This window comes from Mya arenaria, chromosome 17 (assembly GCF_026914265.1).
Source record: "Mya arenaria isolate MELC-2E11 chromosome 17, ASM2691426v1".
NCBI lineage: Eukaryota > Metazoa > Mollusca > Bivalvia > Myida > Myidae > Mya > Mya arenaria.
Window position 1 is genome coordinate 13273405 of NC_069138.1, and position 23394 is coordinate 13296798.

The following is a 23394-nucleotide window of genomic DNA, read 5'->3' on the forward strand; positions in this document are numbered from 1 at the left end:
GCCAACGGCGAGTGTAACACACCGGCAATTCTTTGTCTACGTTTAAGGACAACGCTGGCGCCAACGGCGAGTGTAACACACGGGCAATTCTCTGTCTACGTTTAAGGACAACGCTGGCGCCAACGGCGAGTGTAACACTCGGGCAATTCTCTGTCTACGTTTAAGGACAACGCTGGCGCCAACGGCGAGTGTAACACACGGGCAATTCTCTGTCTACGTTTAAGGACAACGCTGGCGCCAACGGCGAGTGTAACACACGGGCAATTCTCTGTCTACGTTTAAGGACAACGGTAGCGCCAACGGCGATTGAAACAAACTGACCATTCCTTGTATACGTTTAAGGACAACGGTGGAGTCATACTTATACTATGTTGTGACAAAAGAACAACACGTCAAAAGTATTAAAGCCCTAATGTATAATTGATAAGCAAATATGTCTTAACTTCATGCTCTAAATGTGATTTTAATGTATCATAAAAGGAAACAAATCAATGCATTTTTCAAGCTGGGCAAAACGGAAAACAAGAAACTGATGAACATTTTGGCTTTTCAACTGAAATTCACAAACCAAGTTGAAACCGATGTCGCTAACGCTACGCTAAAAGATTTGTCACTTTAAAACAAACATTTAGGAGTCCGGGTACTTTCGTTGTGACGTCTCGCAAAAGTGAAATTCCGACCATGTTTTCAATCATCATTTGAAGTTCCATCATCGTTTGCATCAGTGCTTATCTTCATATCGTTAGTTCTTCCCGTAGCATTCTCTTCTGCGTCAATGTTGACTTCAACTCTCGTGTTTTCTATCTTTCTTTTATTTCTCTTAAGCTCTATTCGTTCATATGATGACGTCATGATTTCTGGCTTGGTGTCACTCCAATCAAGTGAGTCATACTCTCCCAAAACTTTCCCTTGCACATTTACTTTACCATCCGCTTCAGGATCATGTATATCACTTGGATGTATTGAGTTGTCATATGCTCCGCTAACAATTTCGGCGTCGTAATCGGCATCTGAATGTAGCTCATGCAGAGCAGTTAGTTGTAATTCGTTAGGTTCACTGAAATGAACAGTACCATTGTATTGGTATGATACAATCCAATCAAAGCCTTGAATATTTAGGATAATTCATATTACACGTTGAAAGCTCAATTATCATTCAAATACTTATCATTAGATCACATTTTAGACCTGTCTCAACAAATACGCTTTCTATCCATAAATGTAGGCAAACTACTAATATATATCCTTTATTTTATTCTTCATTAAACTTACGGCCTTCTTATACACTTATATAGACATTTTTTTGTACATTTTAAGACTTGATATGGCAAATGCAAAAATCAACAACAGAATGACGTCATGCGGGAAATGGCGTCAAAATATATAAAAGTAGGCAAACGTAATTGGGACAGACGATCTACCAATGCTTACTTTCTAATCGTTCGTTGTGTCTTGTTTTTCTGACTCTTCTTCCTGATAAAATACAACTGAAAAAAATGAAAGCAAAAATATATCAATGGAATTCATAAATCATCAGAAATGTGTTCAGTAAAGATATCACTACATTTGAAAATGGTCTGGAAAAATCACGAGAAATTCGAATAAGACATCATTTGACAGAAACCCGTTACGGTAAGACCTATGGACCATTTCGTGGATACTGTTTATTTACTACGGACATTAGTACAATCAAACGCTAATCGACTAATAATTTCCTGATAGTTCGAATGGTGATGCCAATGATAGTCCGAATCGTGTTGTCATTGATTTGATTTTCGAAGCGAAACTAATCAGTTATCAATGGTAACAGCCAGTGTCTGCGACCATGACCTTTTGAGCGAACATTAACCAGAATTAATGGCAAACATAATAACTAGGCATTAAACCTGCTATCAGCAACATAATGGCAAACATAATCTCACAAGTCATAAGACACCTTCTATGAGCAACATAATGGCAAACATAATCTCACAAGTCATAAGACACCTTCTATCAGCAATATAATGGCAAACATAATCTCACAAGTCATAAGATACCTTCTATCAGCAACATAATGGCAAACGTAATCTCACAAGTCATAAGACACCTTCTAACAGCAACATAATGGCAAACATAATCTCACAAGTCTTAAGACACCTTCTATCAGCAACATAATGACAAACATAAACTCACTAAGTCCTAAGTCACCTGCTACCAACAACATGATTGTAATGATAAACTCACTATTCTTAAGACCCCTGCTGTCAGTCATATAATGGTAAACACATTCCCACTAGTCTTGCTCTGAGCCACATGCTTTTAGCAACATAATGACAAACATAGTGTCGCTAGTCCTAGGCCACCTGGTATCAGCAGCATTATGACAAACATATATTCACTCGTCCTAAGCCACCTGCAATCAGCAGCATTTTGACAAACATATACTCACTCGTCCTAAGCCACCTGCAATCAGCAGCATTGTGGCAAACATATATTCACTCGTCCTAAGCCACCTGCAATCAGCAGCATTACGACAAACATATACTCACTCGTCATAAGCCACCTGCAATCAGCAGCATTACGACAAACATATACTCACTCGTCCTAAGCCACCTGCAATCAGCAGCATTACGACAAACATATACTCACTCGTCCTAAGCCACCTGTAATCAGCAGCATTACGACAAACATATACTCACTCGTCCTAAGCCACCTGCAATCAGCAGCATTACGACAAACATATACTCACTCGTCCTAAGCCACCTGCAATCAGCAGCATTGTGGCAAACATATATTCACTAGTCCTAAGCCACCTGCAATCAGCAGCATTATGACAAACATATACTCACTAGTCCTAAGCCACCTGCAATCAGCAACATAATGGCAAACATATACTCACAAGTCCTTAGTCAATGAACAACAATTAGCAACATAATAGTTAAAGTAAACTCACTAACCCTGAACCATTTATAAATAACAACATAATGGCAAACACATACTGACTAGCCCTTAGCCTCCTGCAACAAGCAATATAAGGGCAAACACATACTGACTAGTCCTAAGCCTCCTGCAACAAGCAATATAAGGGCAAACACATACTCACTAGTCCTAAGCTTCCTGCAACAAGCAATATAAGGGCAAACACATACCCACTAGTCCTAAGCCTCCTGCAACAAGCAATATAAGGGCAAACACATACTCACTAGTCCTAAGCCTCCTGCAACAATCAACATAATGGCAAACACATACTGACTAGCCCTTAGCCTCCTGCAACAAGCAATATAATGGCAAACACATACTCACTAGCCCTAAGCCTCCTGCAACAAGCAATATAATGGCAAACACATACTCACTAGTCCTAAGCCTCCTGCAACAAGCAATATAAGGGCAAACACATACTCACTAGTCCTAAGCCTCCTGCAATAAGCAAAATAATGGCAAACGTATACTCACTAGTCCTAAGCCTCCTGCAACAAGCACAAATAAGGGCAAACGTATACTCACTAGTCCTAAGCCATCTTCTACTAGCAAAATAATGGCAAACATATACTCACTAGTCCTAAGCCTCCTGCAACAAGCAACATAATGACAAGCATTATACTCAGTTGTCCAAACCCACATGCAACAAGCAACATTATGGCAAGCATTATACTCAGTTGTCCAAAGCCACATGCAACAAGCAACATTATGGCAAACGTATTCTCACTAGTCCTAAGTCAACTGCAACAAGCAACACAATGGCAAACGTATACTCACTAGTCCTAAGCCAACTGCTACCAGCAACATAATGACAAACACTACGAGTACAGCAATGACAGCGCTGTGAAGTTTCCCGCCTTCTTCCACCGGTGGAGCCTCTGGAATTTATTATTTCAATGCGAATAGGGTACCTAATGGAACAGAATAACAACAATGAGTGATCTATATCATGCTTAATTAATAATACTGTCAAAACTCGCTATGTCAAAGTCGCCGGGACCTCAGGAAAAAACTTCGAGATAACGAACATTCGATATTACCGAAATAAAAACATGTTAAACTAAAGCCAAAAAAATCCAAAAAAAGTTCGACATAACCGAAACATCAAGATAACAGAGTTCGACATAGCGAGTTTCGACTGTACAATGAAAACAGCACGGACAATATATATGCAAAAAGCTACAGAAACATGCTCAGTAGCAAAACGTTTAAACACAAACCCGGTTTAGTGGCAATGGGCAAACGCCAAAGACATAGAACACAAATTCACTTTATAAAGGAAGAAGTGAAATGTACAAAATGAAAGAAAATATAGCAATGAAAATAACAGGATAAATCACTAAAAATCATATACAGTCAAGATTGGCTTTTTTGAAGTCGTCGGGACCTCAGAAAAAACTTCGAGATAACGAGCATTCGATATAACCGATTTACAAAACATGTTAAACTGAACCTAAAATATTCGTAAAGTTCAAAATAACCGAAACATCGAGATATCAGACTTCGACCGTAACACATACTTACCTGTTACTTTACGCGTTGAATGTGGCAAACAGCATGTAGGAATAATTCCTGGTGACTTGCTACTACAGCTACCGCTACACGTGGTGTTACAAGATGCAAAGTTGGCCGTGAATGGTAATATCTGCGGGGAAAAGCCACTGAGACAAGCGTCTACTGTATAGAACAGAAAGAAATATGAAAGAAAATGAACAAAATAATATTGGAAGTTGGGTCTTGCGAATACTCAGTGTGTGTGTACCACGTGATAAATTGCGTCATAAATGCTACGTCGGAAGGCAATATTTTGCTTCGATTGAAGACTTAAAACGATGGTAACTTTTCATTTTCTTTACCATTTTAAATGAAACATAGCGCAGTCCATGCCGCTTACGGAGCCCCGCCTTCGCTCCTTTACCAAATATTGATTGAGAGTTTAGTTTCATATAACACTTCGACAAACCTTTTCACGATACGGCCGTCTGACGGAGCACATCAAAACATTGTTTTGGAAACAGGTTTGTCGAAGTGTTTGATGAAACTAATCACCTTATCAAACTCCGGTTATAAAACAAAGATTGGGTTCTTTAAGCGGCATAGACTGGCCTTTGTTTTATTTAAAATGGTGTAGTGAGCGAAAAGTTATCTTTGATTTAAGTCTTTATTTTAAGCAAAATATTGCCTTCCGACGTAGCATACATGACGTAATTTATCACGTGGTATATACACACACTGAATACTTCTACAATATAAATGTGGTGTTACGAAATACCATCTGGTAAGTAAATAGAGCATTACCTTTTGTTTAAGCTTAAGATCGTAATATATTTCACCGAGTAGGCAGCAAAAATTATTTTTCACTATAAGTGTATACACGAGTGAACAATTTACTTTTAGTACTAACGAGCTGAAATATATAGCGATCTTACACTGGAAACAGCGATTTCCTTTATTATTACATGCCTTAAAGGATATGGAACGATAGTTTATTCTAGTTTTTCAAAACAACAACAACAACAACGTCAAATTGTATACAATCGTGACGTCATTTCGCCAATGGGATCGTTGAAATTGTGTTCCGGCCGTGTGTTTGCTGGCGTTTGATTTGCAAATAAAGCGGGCTTAATTTTCAAAATAGTGCAAGCTTTTAACATGTTATAACCCTCTTTAAACAATTGGAAAACATATTATATTAAATGGTTTTATCCACAGCGAAATAACCACTGTGATATGGTCCACCGTATAGTGAAGCCACTGTGATATGGTCCACCGTATAGAGAAGCCACTGTGACATGGTCCACCGTATAGATAAGCCACTGTGACATGGTCCACCGTATAGAGAAGGAAGAAATGACATTAAAATACAATTTGCCTGGAATCATGTTATGCAAATGTTGCAGCTACACGTGGTTTTACATAATGCAAGAAATATTACACATCACTGAGGGTCATATGACACTATAAGGACCGGCCAGTCAGCCCCCGAAAGTGTATATTGACCGAGGCGTTAGCCGAGGTCCATTCACGTTCGGGGGCTGACTGGCCGGTCCTTATAGTGTCATATGACCCTCAGTGATGTGTAATATTTCTTATATTATACCGAACATTTTGTATTACCATTCATTATTTTTAAAGCGATTTCGATGTGTTTTATTGAACAAAGCTAATAATGTTTACTTGCGACAAATCTTCGCCGTTGTGAAAATAGCAAGCCGCACTTACCAGTTGCCATTCGGAACTCCTCGGCCATTTTTTTTTCAAAAACAACCTCGGATGTATGCAGGTACATCAGTTGAAGTAGTTCGTAAAATTTTGAATTTTGAATCATTAATTAAATGTAGTGTTTTAGAGTTGTATATATTGATCTAAGTTTAAATTGATTGCCATTGAATTGTATCATTGCAAACATAATAAAGAATCCCAAGAGTTAAGTCACAAAGTTTAACTGCTAAATAAAATTACTACGCGATCTACTTGCAGCGGACTTAAACGTACCACTTTTTGAGTATGTAAACCGTCCAAATACATCCGAGGTTGTTTTCGATAAAATGGCCGAGGAGCTCCGAATGACCAGTTGCATGTATGACGTCACCGGTCCATATTACATTTTTGGCGAGGTCCGGACCGGCCAAAACTAAGATATGGACCGCTGACGTCATACAACTGTGTTTTATAAGAATACAGTGATATACGGACCGATCGACTTTATATATACAAAGAAGGGACACATTTATCTAAGGTATAATATAAATAGACAGTATCTCATTGGTCCAGATAGCTATCGACGAATGAGACTATATATCATATTAACTGGGTTTTTTTGGTAATAATCCTGATCTAATTATAGAAGGTTATTCTATAAATATATTCAACATTTTTCTTCCGGTTAAGATCTTAGTTTTCTCTTCATATTCTAATTGTATTGAAATAAATTGTCATATAATAAAACACTGAATGACTAGTGAGCCATTGAATGCGATCTGATTTGGTTTAACAGTCAATAATTGTATTGTAATATGCGAGGCCAACAAGGCCAACAAATCCCTTTAGAGAAAAGCATACTGAAGGGGTCGACTGATCTTTATATACAGTAAATTCTCAATCCACACTGAGACCGGGATTTGCTCATTTGCATATTACCAACCAAGTACATCAACGTCCTATGAACGTACTTCCGCCTACAGCGGAAAGTTACAACATAATATCTGCGGAGCAAACATTACATTTTTATCCAACAAAAAAACGAAATAAGAAATAATAAATTATTTTGAAAAAAACCCAACAACAACACACTATTGATTACTCTTCTTGTATGGGATATAAAAAATCATACGTACCCTGTGGGTATATCTTATTACTGACGCAACATATATCTGGTTTATTGAAATAATCATCCGAACTTTCTACGCATAGTTCTTCGTTGCTTCCGGTTTCATGACATTCCGTCATAAGACATTTTCCTTCGGTCCTATGATAACCGTGTTCACAAGGGCCTGGAATAAAAAAAAAAAAACAATTAACAAAGAACACAAGGCTCGTATGTTGCTGTTTTATAAAACCGAGACAGCGGTAGATAACTCAATAAATATTAAAGCCAGAATTATTGGCCTTGATTTGAATGTACGTATAGTTAGTGACAACATGTGTACCAAATGAGATGTTTATAAAGATTTGTCAGTGAAATAAAAATGATATGTCATTGTTTAACATGATTATGTCAAGGATCAACATCGTTGGATACCGTTTAGGTAACTTTCCGTAACTTTACATTCCGTTAGTTTCCGTTTAACTCCGTAACAATCCTTTAATTTCCGTAACTTTACCTTATATTCCGTTATACTCCGTTACGTTCCGTAACTTTTCGATTTTTTCTATAAATCTCCGTTACGTTCCGTAACTTTCCAGTAAATTCCGTAACATTTCGTTACCTTTGCTACTTTACGTAACTTCCCGTTGCATTTCGTAACTTTAGAATACATACCGTAACAGTCCGTAAAATTCCGTTAACATTCCATCCACCTATCAATGGAGGGTATCAGAATGGACTGATATAGGTTTCCGAGGATTGGGACAAAGCCATAAATGTACTTTCTGACTACTGTAAAATCTGGCCCTGTTTTCAAAAATAATCTCGTACGATTTTACTATTTAAGGTAAACATATGAAGCGGTCGCCTGTCTAACGCAGGGGGGGGGGGGGGGGGGGGGGCAACTTATTTTTGATTTGATCCCATAAAGACATTCAAACACCACTTTTAACAACCACTAGAGAAATGGTAAATTTTAAATGATGATGATGATGATGATGATGATGATGATGATGATGATGATGATGATGATGATGATGATGATGATGATGATGATGATGATGTTGATGATGATGATGACGACGACGACGCCGATGATGATGATGACATACATTCAACCGGGTTGAACCCTGCGATTGAGTCCTTGTGTTCTTTGAGCAACGCAATCATGTGACGATAACACTCGCCCGCGGTGGAGTTCCTTTCGATGGCAATGTTTTTAAGGGAGGTTTCGATCAAGCTGCAAAATGAAGAAAACAGGCAATCCATTATGCGGCAATAGGACCGAAGTTTAATGTAAAATGATGGCAAAGTATTTAAGGACGGTTTCTATCAACCTGCAAAATGAAGAAAAAGGCGGCAATAGGACCGAAGTTCAATGTAAAATGATGGCAAAGTATTTAAGGGCGGTTTCGATCAAGCTGCAAAATGAAGAAAAAAAAACAATCCCTTATTCGGCAATAGGACCGAAGTTTAATGTAAAATGATGGCAATGTTTTTAAGGTCGGTTTCTATCAACCTGTAAAATGAAGAAAAAGGCAATCCATTATGCGCCAATAGGACTGAAGTTCAATGTAAAATGATGGCAAAGTATTTAAGGGAGGTTTCGATCAAGCTGCAAAATGAAGAAAAAGGCAATCCATTATGCGGCAATAGGACCAAAGTTCAATGTAAAATGATGGCAAAGTATTTAAGGGAGGTTTCGATCAATCTGCAAAATGAAGAAAAAAGCAATCCATTATGCGGCAATAGGACCAAAGTTCAATGTAAAATGATGGCAAAGTATTTAAGGGCGGTTTCTATCAACCTGTAAAATGAAGAAAAAGGCAATCCATTATGCGCCAATAGGACTGAAGTTCAATGTAAAATGATGGAAAAGTATTTAAGGGAGGTTTCGATCAAGCTGCAAAATAAAGAAAAAGGCAATCCATTATTCGGCAATAGGACCCAAGTGCAATGTAAAATGATGGCAAAGTATCTAAAGAAGTTCCAATCAGACTGCATAATAATGAAATAACAATTTATTACAGGGCAATGGGACCGAATTTTAGTGTAAATTGTGTCAAAGCTTTTAAGGTCCTACCGAAAAATGACAATCCACCAATGGTTAATGGGTTAGAAACTTATTGTAAAGTGTTAAAAAGTGCACTCTCACAGATATACAATGGAACAGCGTTTTATATTTTGTCTTGGAAAGGGCAATTATTTACGTAAATATCTACAAACCAATGATAAAAAACTGCTGACAAAAGATCAGATCGCAAATTTTTATATTCCCGTTCGAAAATTAATGTTTTCTGGCTTAAAGCATTACTGACGGTTTAAGAAAAAACCCCATATAACATCAATTTTTGAACTTAAATATAAAACTCTGAAATTTATTTTTTTGTCAGCAGTCTTCTATTTCTGGTTTCCATGCATTTTCGTAAAAAAACTGACTCGTTCAAAAAAAAAATGTGTCAAAACGTTCAATCTGTGAGAGTGCATCTTTAAGGAAAGCTTCGATCAACTTGTAATCTGATTAAGAACAGAATAATTCATCATAGGGCAATGGGAACGAAGTTAAACGTAAAATAATGGCAATGTTTTCAAGGGGAGTTTCGAACAACCAGCAAAATGAGGAAAGACAATCAATTACAAGCCCATGAAACCGAAGTTCAATTAATTTTAAATGATGGCAATGCTTTTAAGGGTAGTTTTGATTAGGCTTCATAATAATGATAATACATTCCATTGTAGATCAGTGGCACCGAAGTCCAATGTAAAATGATGGCATCGTTTTTAAGGTATTTTTTTATCAAACTTCAAAATAATGAAAATACAATCAATTATAGGTCAGTGGGACCGGTTTTCAATGTAAACATGTAACAACAGGGTAGTTTCGATCAAGCTACAAATGGAGAAATGTGTATCCATTGTTTATCCTGTTTAAACATCGACCTAAAAAATCACTCGCCCAGAAAGTTCAATTACTCTGCATAATAATGACACTGACCAACAAATTCGGCCAGAAAATTGACATGTGAATTGTATTTGGTGTATTTGGTTTTTAGTTGTTAGAAACCCAATATATATCGGTAGTTGTAAGAAATACAAGAACTGATCGCTAGGTGTTAGAAATACAAGAACCGATCTCTAACTGTAACCGGATCGCTAGTTGTTAGAAAGGCAAGAACCGATCTCTAACTGTAACCGGATCGCTAGTTGTTAAAAATACAAGAACCGATCTCTAACTGTAACCGGATCTCTAGTTGTTAGAAAGGCAAGAACCGATCTCTAACTGTAACCGGATCGCTAGTTGTTAGAAATACAAGAACCGATCTCTAACTGTAACCGGATCGCTAGTTGTTAGAAATACAAGAACCGATCTCTAACTGTAACCGGATCGCTAGTTGTTAGAAATACAAGAACCGATCTCTAACTGTAACCGGATCTCTAGTTGTTAGAAAGGCAAGAACCGATCTCTAACTGTAACCGGATCGCTAGTTGTTAGAAAGGCAAGAACCGATCTCTAACTGTAACCGGATCGCTAGTTGTTAGAAATACAAGAACCGATCTCTAACTGTAACCGGATCGCTAGTTGTTAGAAATACAAGAACTGATCGCTAGGTGTTAGAAATACAAGAACCGATCGCTAACTGTAACCGGATCGCTAGTTGTTAGAAATACAAGAACCGATCGCTAGGTGTTAGAAATACAAGAACCGATCGCTAACTGTAACCGGATCGCTAATTGTTAGAAATACAAGAACCGATCTCTAACTGTAACCGGATCGCTAGTTGTTAAAAATACAAGAACCGATCGCTAACTGTAACCGGATCGCTAGTTGTTAGAAAGGCAAGAACCGATCTCTAACTGTAACCGGATCGCTAGTTGTTTAAAATACAAGAACCGATCTCTAACTGTAACCGGATCGCTAGTTGTTAGAAAGGCAAGAACCGATCTCTAACTGTAACCGGATCGCTAGTTGTTAGAAAGGCAAGAACCGATCTCTAACTGTAACCGGATCGCTAGTTGCTAGAAATACAAGAACCGATCTCTAACTGTAACCGGATCGCTAGGTGTTAGAAATACAAGAACCGATCTCTAACTGTAACCGGATCGCTAGTTGTTAGAAATACAAGAACCGATCTCTAACTGTAACCGGATCGCTAGTTGTTAGAAAGGCAAGAACCGATCTCTAACTGTAACCGGATCGCTAGTTGTTAGAAAGGCAAGAACCGATCGCTAACTGTAACCGGATCGCTAGTTGTTAGAAAGGCAAGAACCGATCTCTAACTGTAACCGGATCGCTAGTTGTTAGAAATACAAGAACCGATCTCTAACTGTAACCGGATCGCTAGTTGTTAGAAAGGCAAGAACCGATCTCTAACTGTAACCGGATCGCTAGTTGTTAGAAAGGCAAGAACCGATCTCTAACTGTAACCGGATCGCTAGTTGTTAGAAAGGCAAGAACCGATCTCTAACTGTAACCGGATCACTAGTTGTTAAAAATACAAGAACCGATCTCTAACTGTAACCGGATCGCTAGTTGTTAAAAATACAAGAACCGATCGCTAACTGTAACCGGATCGCTAGTTGTTAGAAAGGCAAGAACCGATCTCTAACTGTAACCGGATCGCTAGTTGTTAGAAAGGCAAGAACCGATCTCTAACTGTAAACGGATCACTAGTTGTTAGAAAGGCAAGAACCGATCTCTAACTGTAAACGGATCACTAGTTGTTAAAAATACGAGTACCTATCGCTAGTTGTTAGAAATACAAGAACCGATCTCTAACTGTAAACGGATCACTAGTTGTTAAAAATACGAATACCTATCGCTAATTGTTAGAAATACAAGAACCGATCGATAGTTGTCTAAAATACAAGTACCTTTCGCTAGTTGTTAGAAATACAAGAACAGATCGCTAACTGGAACCGGATCGCTAGTTGTTAGAAAGGCAAGAACCGATCGATAGTATGTGGAGTTGATAGCTGACGACTCCCGCCATTTCCATACGACCAGTGAACAGCTATTAAGTTCAAATACTAGCGATAACTATTTTTCTAACAACCAAAACAAAATGCATTATCGAAGATATTTAATATAGAGCACAAACCTGCAAGTGATCTGTTGCCCAGATGAGATGTTTTGAATCTCTGAACTAAGTTCCTGAAGGCTGTCCCGTAACGGCGCGTCGTTTGGAAAGCAGGACTCTAAAGTAGAAAGCCTGTTTAAAATGACTTATTCAACGACCTGCATTATGATATATAATCAGGGGTGAAAAAACACTTTTTTGACAAAAAAAACATGTTTCATCATCGGCGTATTTATCGAAGTACTGTTAAGCACCGCTTGATGGGCTAATTTTTAAATGAAACAACTAATTAAATGATTTACAACAAATAAATTAACATTAGTAGCCTCTTTGTCGCTGGGGACCGTTTTAACGAGGGATTTTAGTCGTACATTAGTAGCCTCTTTGTCTCTGGGGACCGTTTTAATGAGGGATTTTAGTCGAACATTAGTAGCCTCGTTGTCTCTGGGGACCGTTTTAATGAGGGATTTTAGTCGTACATTAGTAGCCTCGTTGTCTCTGGGGACCGTTTTAATGAGGGATTTTAGTCGTACATTAGTAGCCTCGTTGTCTCTGGGGACCGTTTTAATGAGGGATTTTAGTCGTACATTAGTAGCCTCTATGTCTCTGGGGACCGTTTTAATGAGGGATTTTAGTCGTACATTAGTAGCCTCGTTGTCTCTGGGGACCGTTTTAATGAGGGATTTTAGTCGTACATTAGTAGCCTCGTTGTCTCTGGGGACCGTTTTAATGAGGGATTTTAGTCGTACATTAGTAGCCTCGTTGTCTCTGGGGACCGTTTTAATGAGGGATTTTAGTCGTACATTAGTAGCCTCGTTGTCTCTGGGGACCGTTTTAATGAGGGATTTTAGTCGTACATTAGTAGCCTCTGCCGCTGGGGACCGTTTTAATGAGGGATTTTAGTCGTACATTAGTAGCCTCGTTGTCTCTGGGGACCGTTTTGATGAGGGATTTTAGTCGTACATTAGTAGCCTCGTTGTCTCTGGGGACCGTTTTAATGAGGGATTTTATAATTAGTCGTTACTCAAATTATCTAAAAGCTGCACCCTCACAGATTGAACGTTTTGACAACTTTTTTTATATTTTTTTGTCTGCGAACGAGCAAATTTTTGCGAAAGTGCCTGGAAACCAGTCATATAAGACTGCTGACAAAAAATATCGCATATTTTTGTATTTTAGTTCAAAAATTGATGTTTTATGCATTTTTCTTAAACCGTTAGTAACGGTTTACGCTATAAAACATTAATTTTCGAACGGAAATATGAAATCTGCGATCTGATCTTTTGTCCTCAATCTTTCTCATCGGTTTGCACATATTTAAGCAAACATTTTCTCTTTCCAAGACAAAAAATAAAAAAAAAAGTTGTAAAAACGGTATATCTGTGAGAGTGCAGCTTTTAATAAATGTTAGCGTCACAAATGGCAATACATCGATTTCATCAACTTAGAGTTTATTTTCAATATTGGCTTAAGTTTAACTTACACAATAATGAAGCAAAATAATAAAATCTGGCAGTAATATAATTCTAATTTGCGACTCAATTGATTAAGATCTTTATGGAAATGGCCTCGACCCACAAATAAATTAGTTTTTATCTAGATGTCCCCCTAAAAAATCATGTGAACCTTTGTTCCCGTGGACCCATATCATTACGGTATCATTTGGAAAATAGTTTCTTGCTGATAATTTATATGTATTGTTCAACCTCACTTCTATAGAACATAACTATATTGTAAAAACGATTGGGCAAAATTTTCGCATATCATCCGGCACTTTCACCCTCTGCCGCACTGTTACCCTCTGATGTCATGAAATTGACAATACGCTACAAAAACGCCGCCATCTTGGATTTTATTTGAAAATTATGTTTATCTTTTAACTGGCATTGCAATCTAAAAATACACTAATTAGTCTACCTCACTTCTATAGAACATATTACTTTTAATCTTGATTATCATGTAAATTTTAATTACTAATGTAATGATATTGTTTGGTATAATAAATATATATTGACTGCCTTGAGGGCAGCAGTGCCTAGTGTCAACTTTTTTGCCTCGGTCGACTGTATTTACCTCAGGTTGACAATATGCACGGTCACCCTCAATGAGGACAATATTTATAAACTATAAATGACAAAAAATAATCTTACATAAACAGTAGTTTTAGTTTGGTTAACTAGTTTGGCTTGGTCAATATTTATTTTGATAATATGATATATTCAGTTCACATATAATAACAAGTAGAATGGTAATTACAAATTAATCATGGTTGTCAATATTTGTAAGTATGTGAAAGCAAAAATCCTACTAGCAATTAAAGTACAAATTTACAGAATTGAGAAGAAAGCATACCTGATGTTTCTAAGTATCTCTTCCGAGAAATAATTACTTTGTTTACTTGGTCTTTATTTCAACTTATATCTGATTCATTTGGAAATCATTCAATATTAAAACTGTTCGAGCTTTTTAAATTTTTGTTTCATTATTTTAAGTAGAATGAATATTTTCTATTTCTGTAATACTTATATATGGCACCAGGCATAATGTTGTACCTTTTTGTAGGTCGGACACATTAAAGTGACTAGACACCAGATTATCTCAACATCAACAAATACAGTATTTCCTTAAAATAAGCCTAGAATTATCAATACGAACTAGTATGAGGACGATAATACATCATTTAACATGATTAAAAGAATATGCTGTTGCTGTCTCAGCTAAATTTACCCGTTTAAAAATAGCACATAATGGTTTCCCAGTTTATAGTGTGTATATTGAGCATATAAAAGTCACAAGATAAGTACAGATACATACACCGACGCTATTTTTAATTTTACTGTGATTTACGTGGATGGCAAACCCAGTTAATTTCAAATGAGAAAATACGCAAAAACTGCGGAAGATGCATGTGTCGTAAACAATGTGATACATCAGTTAGTGTAATGCAATGTGCTGTACACATTGATGTCGATTTCATTGAAATTTTTAAAAATGTTCTTTCTTTATTTGCAATGATATCATCTGCTGTCTAGTCCCTTTAACATTGGTTCAGAATTAAGATGACAGAAAGATATTTCGCCAACAGCAAGTGAACTGCAACATACTTGGGCTCTAGCTACACGTGGAAAAAAAAAGAAATACAAACATGAGTTGGTAATTAGTAATGTTTTCAACGAAATATTCCCAAAGTCAAACTCAAAACTCGTTTTATTTACCAATTCATGTTACAAATGAATGCAACAACATGAATAGGATTTATATAAAAGGCATGTTGAATTATTGGTAATCGGGTACAGGAACTCAAATAACTGATTAATAGTACGTAAAATAATAACCATCTATACATGTACGTGTATAAAAGCTTAGCAGGGCCACTGTTGTTTTATCCCGTCTGCAATATAGAGCAGTCTCACACCGTGTCAATTATATTATTCAGACAGCGGTATAATACATCAGGGGTTCTCTTTGACTTTGACTATGTATTTTTTCGTGGAAACATACAAGTACACTGTTATACAGCGTTATAGTTATATTCTGATAGTAATTTGCATGTCACACAAGTAAAGGTAATTATATATTAGGTAATATCAATTATGTGACAGAAATATTCAATTCAAACATATATCATAACTATACTGAAAGTCAATTTGGGGACAAATACGTTTCAAGGGTAAGCATCAATAGTGCAATAGAAATATTCTTGTATGGGCAGGACATTGCCGGGGGAGGTTGGGGTTGTTCATTTTGGATAAGATATATACAATACTAGACATTTGGGTTAAGATTGAGTTATACCATAGTGAATAAGGTTGCAGTTATAAATAATAAACAGCGGGTGAGTGAACAAAGCGCATCGCCAGTGGGGATGGTATTTGTGCCTCGTTTTCTGCCTGGGTTTAGTGCGAATACATGATTGGGAATATTTTGATGAATGAATAAATATTTTGATTGTACATTTGACCATCGGCGACTGAGGAAGCTTAGGATTGATTTTTAGGGTAAGTTTTTTTTTATTTCTTTCAATTAAGTGTTGTGTTATATTTATTTTAATTTCTATTTTTTTTAAATTTTAAATGTTAGGATATGATGTAAGGTATTGTTAAATTTCGTTGCATGATTTGAGTATTGTTCGAATTAACTTACACAAATTTTCGAGAGTGTCAGTATCTGTACTTGTCATTAATTGCTTATATTTCATTATATAAGTGCGGTTAAAATATAACGGTAAAATGTATTTAATTCTTTGGTTTTTAAATTTCTTATAGTCTAAGACTAGTAGCGTGTGAAATTCATCGCCAATGTCTAATGGCCAGAAATCACACCCTTTTTTCGTTATAAACCTTGGATGTGCTTTGCCATCTACCTCTTTCAACAGCTAATTTGTGGTTTGCAGATATAAACCTAGATAAAGTAAAAGCAACATTTCTGTTCAAGATATTTAGGTAGGGGGCTTGATCACTGTCTCCTTTAAATAGGTTAACATTTTTGCTTTTATTTGTATTATTAATGCTTGCATGCCAGGACTGTTTAAATTGGTCAATTAGAATGGGTTTTACCTATTTGCCACTTGACTTAAGGTTAAAAGATGCTCGTTGGAGCCAAACATTTAGGAGGTCTGCATAGTTTAGTGTTTTTTTGTATGTGAGCTAACCGTTTTGACTTTAGTTGTGTATGTACCAAATAGTGATAACTTGACGATACAAATTTTTGAGTTTGAATCTAAAAATATTTACTAAAATTTTATCATTTTTGAGCGTATAATTATATTAAGGGGAATTTTTCCCGAGTTCTGCGTAAAGAATATACATTGGTGTACTTCTCCTGGAGTTAGTGATTTTCCTTAAAAAGTCTTTATTTACTTTCTCAAGACAAACAGCTGTTTTCACAGTATTGACCTTAATAAATTATTCTTTATTGATCTTAATTGGAACTAAGAATGATGTAGCGAATCGGATTACTGGTTAATGATAATTTAACAATACAATGAATGAAGTCAATGATGTGTGACCATAAGATTGTTTTAAGATGCATATTGAATACCACCACCTCCAAGGTCCGGCTTTGCTAAGATTGTTTCTTGGTATTTTGTTTTAAAGTGACACTTTTATTCAGAATCATTACATATACTTGTATAACAAACATACATTTTGAGTGTTAAACCTTAACTTACTGACTATATAATGCATTTATTGAAAATGTTTATAATTGATAACAAGATTGTAACCGTGTATTTAATAGCTGAAAACGCAAAAATATTAAATGATTGGTGAAAGCTTAAAGATTAACTGTGATCTACTAAACTTAATTGCACTTTTTCCAAATTAAACTCGGTATCCTTTGTAAAAACCATTATTTTCGACAGTTATTCATCCTTTTCTTGTACATTAAAACAATTGTCTAAATTGTGGTACCACTTAATTTGGAGTAAGAATGCATCTTAAGGTGGCTGAACAAACAAAGTTAAACATACTAAGACAACAGTTGTGCTCCTCGCATTGTTCGTAGCATGAGTTTACCGTACAGGATGATCCAGTTGGAAAGTCATAATAACCTATACCACAATCTGCAAAAAGATAAAAGAGATTCGATTAAATCTTGAGCGCATGACACGTCTTTTTCGAACATCTATGAAGGTTTAGAACACAATCTACATTTTACGCCAATTAAATTGCAGAAAGGCAACCATTAAGTAGTAGACTTAATCATTAAGAAGTTCAACTTTCGCGCGTGTTAAAAAGTCCGCCTACTGCCAATCATTCGATAAGCACTCCCTGCATCAGTGTTTGCGTTGATTATGTATCAGCCAATGATGTTGTATTCTAAGTCAGTTAGATGACATGAAGTGAATTCATAATAATTAAGAAGGGCTCGTTCGCTACGCTCACTCCGCCCATTCTTAATCATTAAGAAATCACTTCATGTCATCTAACTATTACTTAGAATTATGAATTATACTACATCAATATCAATAGGCGATCATAATGTATTCATGTGCCTCTTTGTATAGGTTAGAGTTAATTAAGTAATTTCTTCGTGAATAAGTGACCTCAGGAAGCGGAGGCAGCGAAGCGACCGTGGTTTTTTATTCACGAAGAAATTGCTTAATAAATTCAAACCTACTTCGTGTGAGCGACTCCCAAATTGCATCAGCTTTAAAATTAAGCCGTGCGCCTATCAAAAAGACCTGTCAATCAATGCAAGATATTGTGACGTCATTTAAATCAGCGTTGACACTGAAATTGCGCCGTTGCATATGCAAACAGTGGGCGTGGCTATATGCGCATGCGCAGTTATAGCAATTTACTTAGTCCTGACGAGTCGCCCTCAGAAATAAGCAACAATTCTTCACAAATAAGAAACGAAACATTTAAAAAAATCTAGCACCCCTGATTGGCTGACAATGTAGGGCAGACACGTTTCCCACTTATATCCGAATTCTACGTTAAATATTATAACGGACGTTAATGCGAGTCTGCATACCAGATAATGGGAAATTGTGGGTATCAGCGTACCACGTACAACGCTTTTGAGATTCGCGTTCTCTACAAATAGACGCCGAATTCAGCATACCAGAAAAGGTCGAATAATACTCCCCATTATTTTTCGTCCCTTTTTTTCAGATTTGATATGAGAAACGTTTTAATCGCTTCCACTCGGAACAATTGTTTTGTTTGAACGTGTTATTTGTATTACAACTTCAGACTTATTCCAATTCAAGTGTAAAACAGCATAAATAATTAAGATTCCAAAGTCTTTTGGTTTGAATGCTTAATTGAAAATACTATGGGATCTGCTCGCAGCGTAGATAAATGTAGGGGAATCTGGCATTAGAACCAAGACAATGATACAGTGCGGATTACATGTATACCAATAATTCGATCAGTATCCTACACGAACAAGTGTTATAGTGTCATTGCTGTTCACATTTAACTGACTGCAGAATTAGCGATTGTAATTTGTGACCCTTAATCTGAAAGATACAGCGCATCAGTGAGTCACAGCAGATACAGTTATGTCAGTGCAAAAATAGCATTTCAATTGTCTCAAAAGTTGGGTATGAAAGCGTCCCGGCTTCAATTCCCTGCCCAGTCATATGTGAGTTTGGTTGATGGTAATGAAGCCGGACAAGTAGGTTTTTCCAGGGCAACTCCGGAATTCCCAACAATGCAATAATACAACACTCTCGCGCATCATCCAAGAGGTTGTGGGTTCGACCCCCACTGATTCCCCACCTTTTGTTGCCAACATTAAATCTGTGAATGAGTCCGACCAAGTAACACAGTATAGAGTAAACACTTACCGGATCTTATTGTTTGAAATCCTACGAATATAATGAGCAACAATTGAGTCCACATTGCAATTGTATGTTATATTTGATTTGCACTTTTTTATATTCTTTTCGCTAAAATAAACCTTTTCTATTGAGTTCGCGTCATAAAACAAAACGATATGAATTAATATTGATTGGAGCGTATTCATTTTATTTTGTAAGACGAGAACGACTTAAATTAACAATAAGCGATTTTATTTCATTTAACAATGAATGAACTGATTTCAAGTAGGTGATAGTGCTTTTACCAATTGAAAAGTATTCCAATACTTAATATAACGTTCCTTTACAAATTCATGTATATTCAGACTGTTTTAGCGCTTTGTTTTTTGCTAAAATGGTTTTCACAAAACCTAGTTATGTCAGTGGCTCTTGATGATTTAAAGAGACTCATCAGTAAAATAAGATTTATATTTCACTGTTTCAAACAATTTTATATACTTCCTTTATAAGTTAAAAAAGTTCTGTATGAAGTAAGCACTTATGCTGTATCCTCTATGTAATAGCTGGTTTCACAATTTTGTCAATTTCTGATGAGACTATTAGATCGACGTCTCATAAGGTAGAAATACCGTGTTTACTGCAACTTTCTTTCAAATTAAACTCGCTATCGTTCACAAGAACCATTGTTTTCTACATGTATTCATCCTTTTTGGTATATTTAAACAATTGTATTAATTCTGATAAATCATGTCAGAGAGTAAGAGTGCATCTTAAAGCTTTTCCTTGAATATTATGTTTGAATATTTGCATTGAAATTTCAACATTTTTCTCTTCACGCTTTTTTCTCTTTAAGACTTTCATTGAAAATTAATTATGGTTGAACAATTGCATTGTATTTTCTATATTTTTCTATTTAAGCTTTAACTGGGAGAAAGACATGTTTTAAGATTTTAACACAAACACCTTGAATTGCTGGGCATGTTCTGATCCTCTAAAAACCGTCATTACCATCCGCTTACTTTTAAGAACTAGGTACCATATCTTTGATTCTAGCACACCGGATAGGCATTTCTAGCACATCGGACAGGCATTTTCGGCGAATTCAGCCGTGCTTGTAAATTCCATCTGGCACCCCATGCCAAATGAGATACGCGCTGTCACGTAATACTTTTTATTTATTTTATTATACACTTTATATTACCATAATTATGAGATTTCAATACATGAGTTCCATAAACATTACCTTTACAGAAATATACCTTCAAAACAAAACAAAATTACCCTTAAAAGACGTGATACTGAAGGAACTTCATGACTTATGCAGTAAATAAGGATTACTGCGAATCAGACGTCAATAAACATCATCGCACGCGCTTTTTGTGAATACAATACAGTAATTTACCACTCAATATAGGTTGGAAAGTTTTGCTGATAGGCAATGATTGATAGTACGCTTCAGACTCTTTCCTGAAACTAAATGCGACAACAAGTCAGATTTCACGGCAAAAAAGATTAAGAACTTCGCTTAATGTGCCTGTCGAAGTATATATTATACTTTGAGCAGCTGACCACATATTGATTGCAATTTTGTCCGCAACAAGAATCAATCCAAAGTGTCACCTTTTTAACACTTGACATTTCACCTACAGTTGTTTTTAAATAAAAAAGGCATGCATGTTCCTCACAAGAGACTATTTTACCTTGAGTTTCACACCACAAGTAACTGGAACCATGCCAGATAAAGAAATGCATACAAACGTTTTTGTTTGTAAACTACATGATGATATTAGGACAGCTTGTAGTGTCTGGCCCAAGACCACAGTTATTTTTACTGTATGTTCCATGTAGACACTAACCTGGCTACTTACTTTAAAACAGTCCAAATTAAAAAAAAAACAAGGAACTTACTGCTGTAGAACAACCAAGGACACAAAATTTAATCACAAGCAACATAAGGTTGACCAATGCGGTGTCTCACAAAAATGAGTAGAAATACACGACCCTGAGGTCAAGACGAATTAAGGCTACAAACAACCAATTTACATAGTTCCACAGGCAATGATTTTTCAATTTTTTACACTGAACACTATCACTTTTGCAATATGGTGTCAAAATATGTCAAGCTCTTTGCAAAGAGACCATCCGTTTCTTCTCTTTCATTCAACTTTTATAAAAGGGCAGATAGATGTGTTCTTGAGCCTTTTCATGTTCTTTCTATGATTGTATCATTTTGTTCCTCGTTGCTTCGCCCACCTCCCTTCAGATTTCAAACTTTCGCAAGGGTTACAAACCTGGTATTGGTCTCCTTTTGTGGGGTTGGTGGTGGTTGTAAAAATATGACAATACTTTTTTATATATATTTCTGTAGACTGGTTGTGTAATACAGTATTTGGGAAGTTCTTTTAACTTTTCCGATAGAGTGCATACTTTGTTATAATCTTTAGATAATGTGTGAACTATTTACTTTATGTGACTTTGCTGGCGTACTGAGAGTCTACAGTTGAAAAAATCCTCAATATGTTCTCCAACAAATGTTTTTATTTCTTTCCTATATCATATTTGCTAGAAGTGTCCTCTCACTTCTATATAATCCAGAAAATCTACAATATAACCTCTTTTGTTATATTTTGTTTTGTCTTTTTGCCGGTGTCCAATGTTTTCGAAACATTATTTTTTCAAACCCTCAAATTTCCCTCTCCAATTGTAAAGAAATAAGAATTACTGACATTACATATTTTTCTGGCTCTTTGTTTTCGAAATGCCTTCAAAGAAACTGTCTCTTGTTCTCATTATCTCTGAATGCCAAGTTTGTTTGAAAGAAAATCTGAATACTTAAACAGTAAATATAATGTGCGTGTTGGATGGATCGAGGTTTAGCTGCATTCCCTGCATCTATTACTGTATTAAGCATTGGAATGACATTTTATGGCATTCGATGTCCCTTGTTGTTTATTGACAACTCGTTTTCGACTCAAACATCTACGTCTTGGCTTTTGTAAACCGCATCTTCATGTGAGTGAGTTTGAATGGAGTCTTTTTTAAGCTATGAATGTGTTTCTTTTCGTTTTCTATAAACTGTAGCCAGTTTTTTTTTGTCATACTCATGGTCAACAAGAATAAAGCCCGTTCTCATTGGTAAAAGGTTGTACTAGAAACAATTAACATGTTTTCGCACTGAAAGTACCAAATGCACTTGAAACCTTTTACATGGGCAAACTTTCTTCCAAAGACGTTGCCCCCACCCCAACACACAAAAGCAAATTTACGATTGATTTATCTGGCGCGCTGACATTTTTATTCACTGAATAAGCTATTAAATTGCACACAAATTTCAGAATTAATAGTTTCAAAGCCCTGCATCATTGGTGATAGGAATGCATCAGAGGACTTGGTGGAATACCCATGAAAGATGTCATGAACAAACAAATTTCTCAAGTAACCAGTCTCACGATTTAAAAAGTACTCCAGTCATAATATACACCAGGAGGTTTTACAAGGCGTAAATACAGTGAAGCTGCTGGGTCTTTTCTTCCTTCTTCCCTTTACATATGCAAGCCATAGCAATGGTCATGGTCTTCACAAAACCTTAAAAATAATGAACTCGTTCATGGTGGTGAGACATTTCAAACAGGCGTATGAGTAGCATTTTTACCAGGAATGATCTGTGACAGTGATTCACGAAGACTGTGTGACCATTATGTGATTTTAAACATAATTTTACAACCTGGTTTAATTCTACCATGATCTTTTAGTACACATATCCTATGTAAACTGTTTTA

The 23394-nt window shown here is 36.3% G+C and overlaps 1 protein-coding gene across 2 annotated transcripts; it reads right to left on the minus strand.

Annotated features, from left to right (window-relative positions):
* Positions 1–438: 438 nt before the first annotated feature.
* LOC128224765 (uncharacterized) lies at positions 439–19835 on the minus strand. Of its 2 annotated transcripts, none has more exons than XM_052934789.1 (9): positions 19643–19835; positions 17813–17905; positions 12364–12460; positions 8377–8504; positions 7296–7451; positions 4483–4632; positions 3736–3836; positions 1432–1487; positions 439–1057 (listed from the first exon to the last, which is right to left on the minus strand). In XM_052934789.1, the coding sequence occupies exons 1-9, from the start codon at positions 19695–19697 to the stop codon at positions 688–690; spliced, it is 1206 nt and encodes a 401-aa protein (XP_052790749.1). In that variant the 5' UTR covers positions 19698–19835; the 3' UTR covers positions 439–687. The 2 variants fall into 2 exon arrangements, with proteins under 2 accessions (XP_052790749.1, XP_052790748.1); XM_052934788.1 differs by having other exon boundaries at positions 4483–4635.
* Positions 19836–23394: the final 3559 nt, after the last annotated feature.

What these genes read in the sequence shown, in the direction of transcription:
- LOC128224765 (XM_052934788.1), bottom strand. Translation starts at nt 19,697, where the DNA reads ATGTGGACTCAATTGTTGCTCATTATATTCGTAGGATTTCAAACAATA. An exon ending in GGGCAACAGATCACTTGCAG is followed by an intron (nt 8,505 to 12,363) that starts GTTTGTGCTCTA and finishes TTCATTTTGCAG; the next exon opens with CTTGATCGAAACCTCCCTTA. An exon ending in AGGGTTCAACCCGGTTGAAT is followed by an intron (nt 7,452 to 8,376) that starts GTATGTCATCAT and finishes TTTTTATTCCAG; the next exon opens with GCCCTTGTGAACACGGTTAT.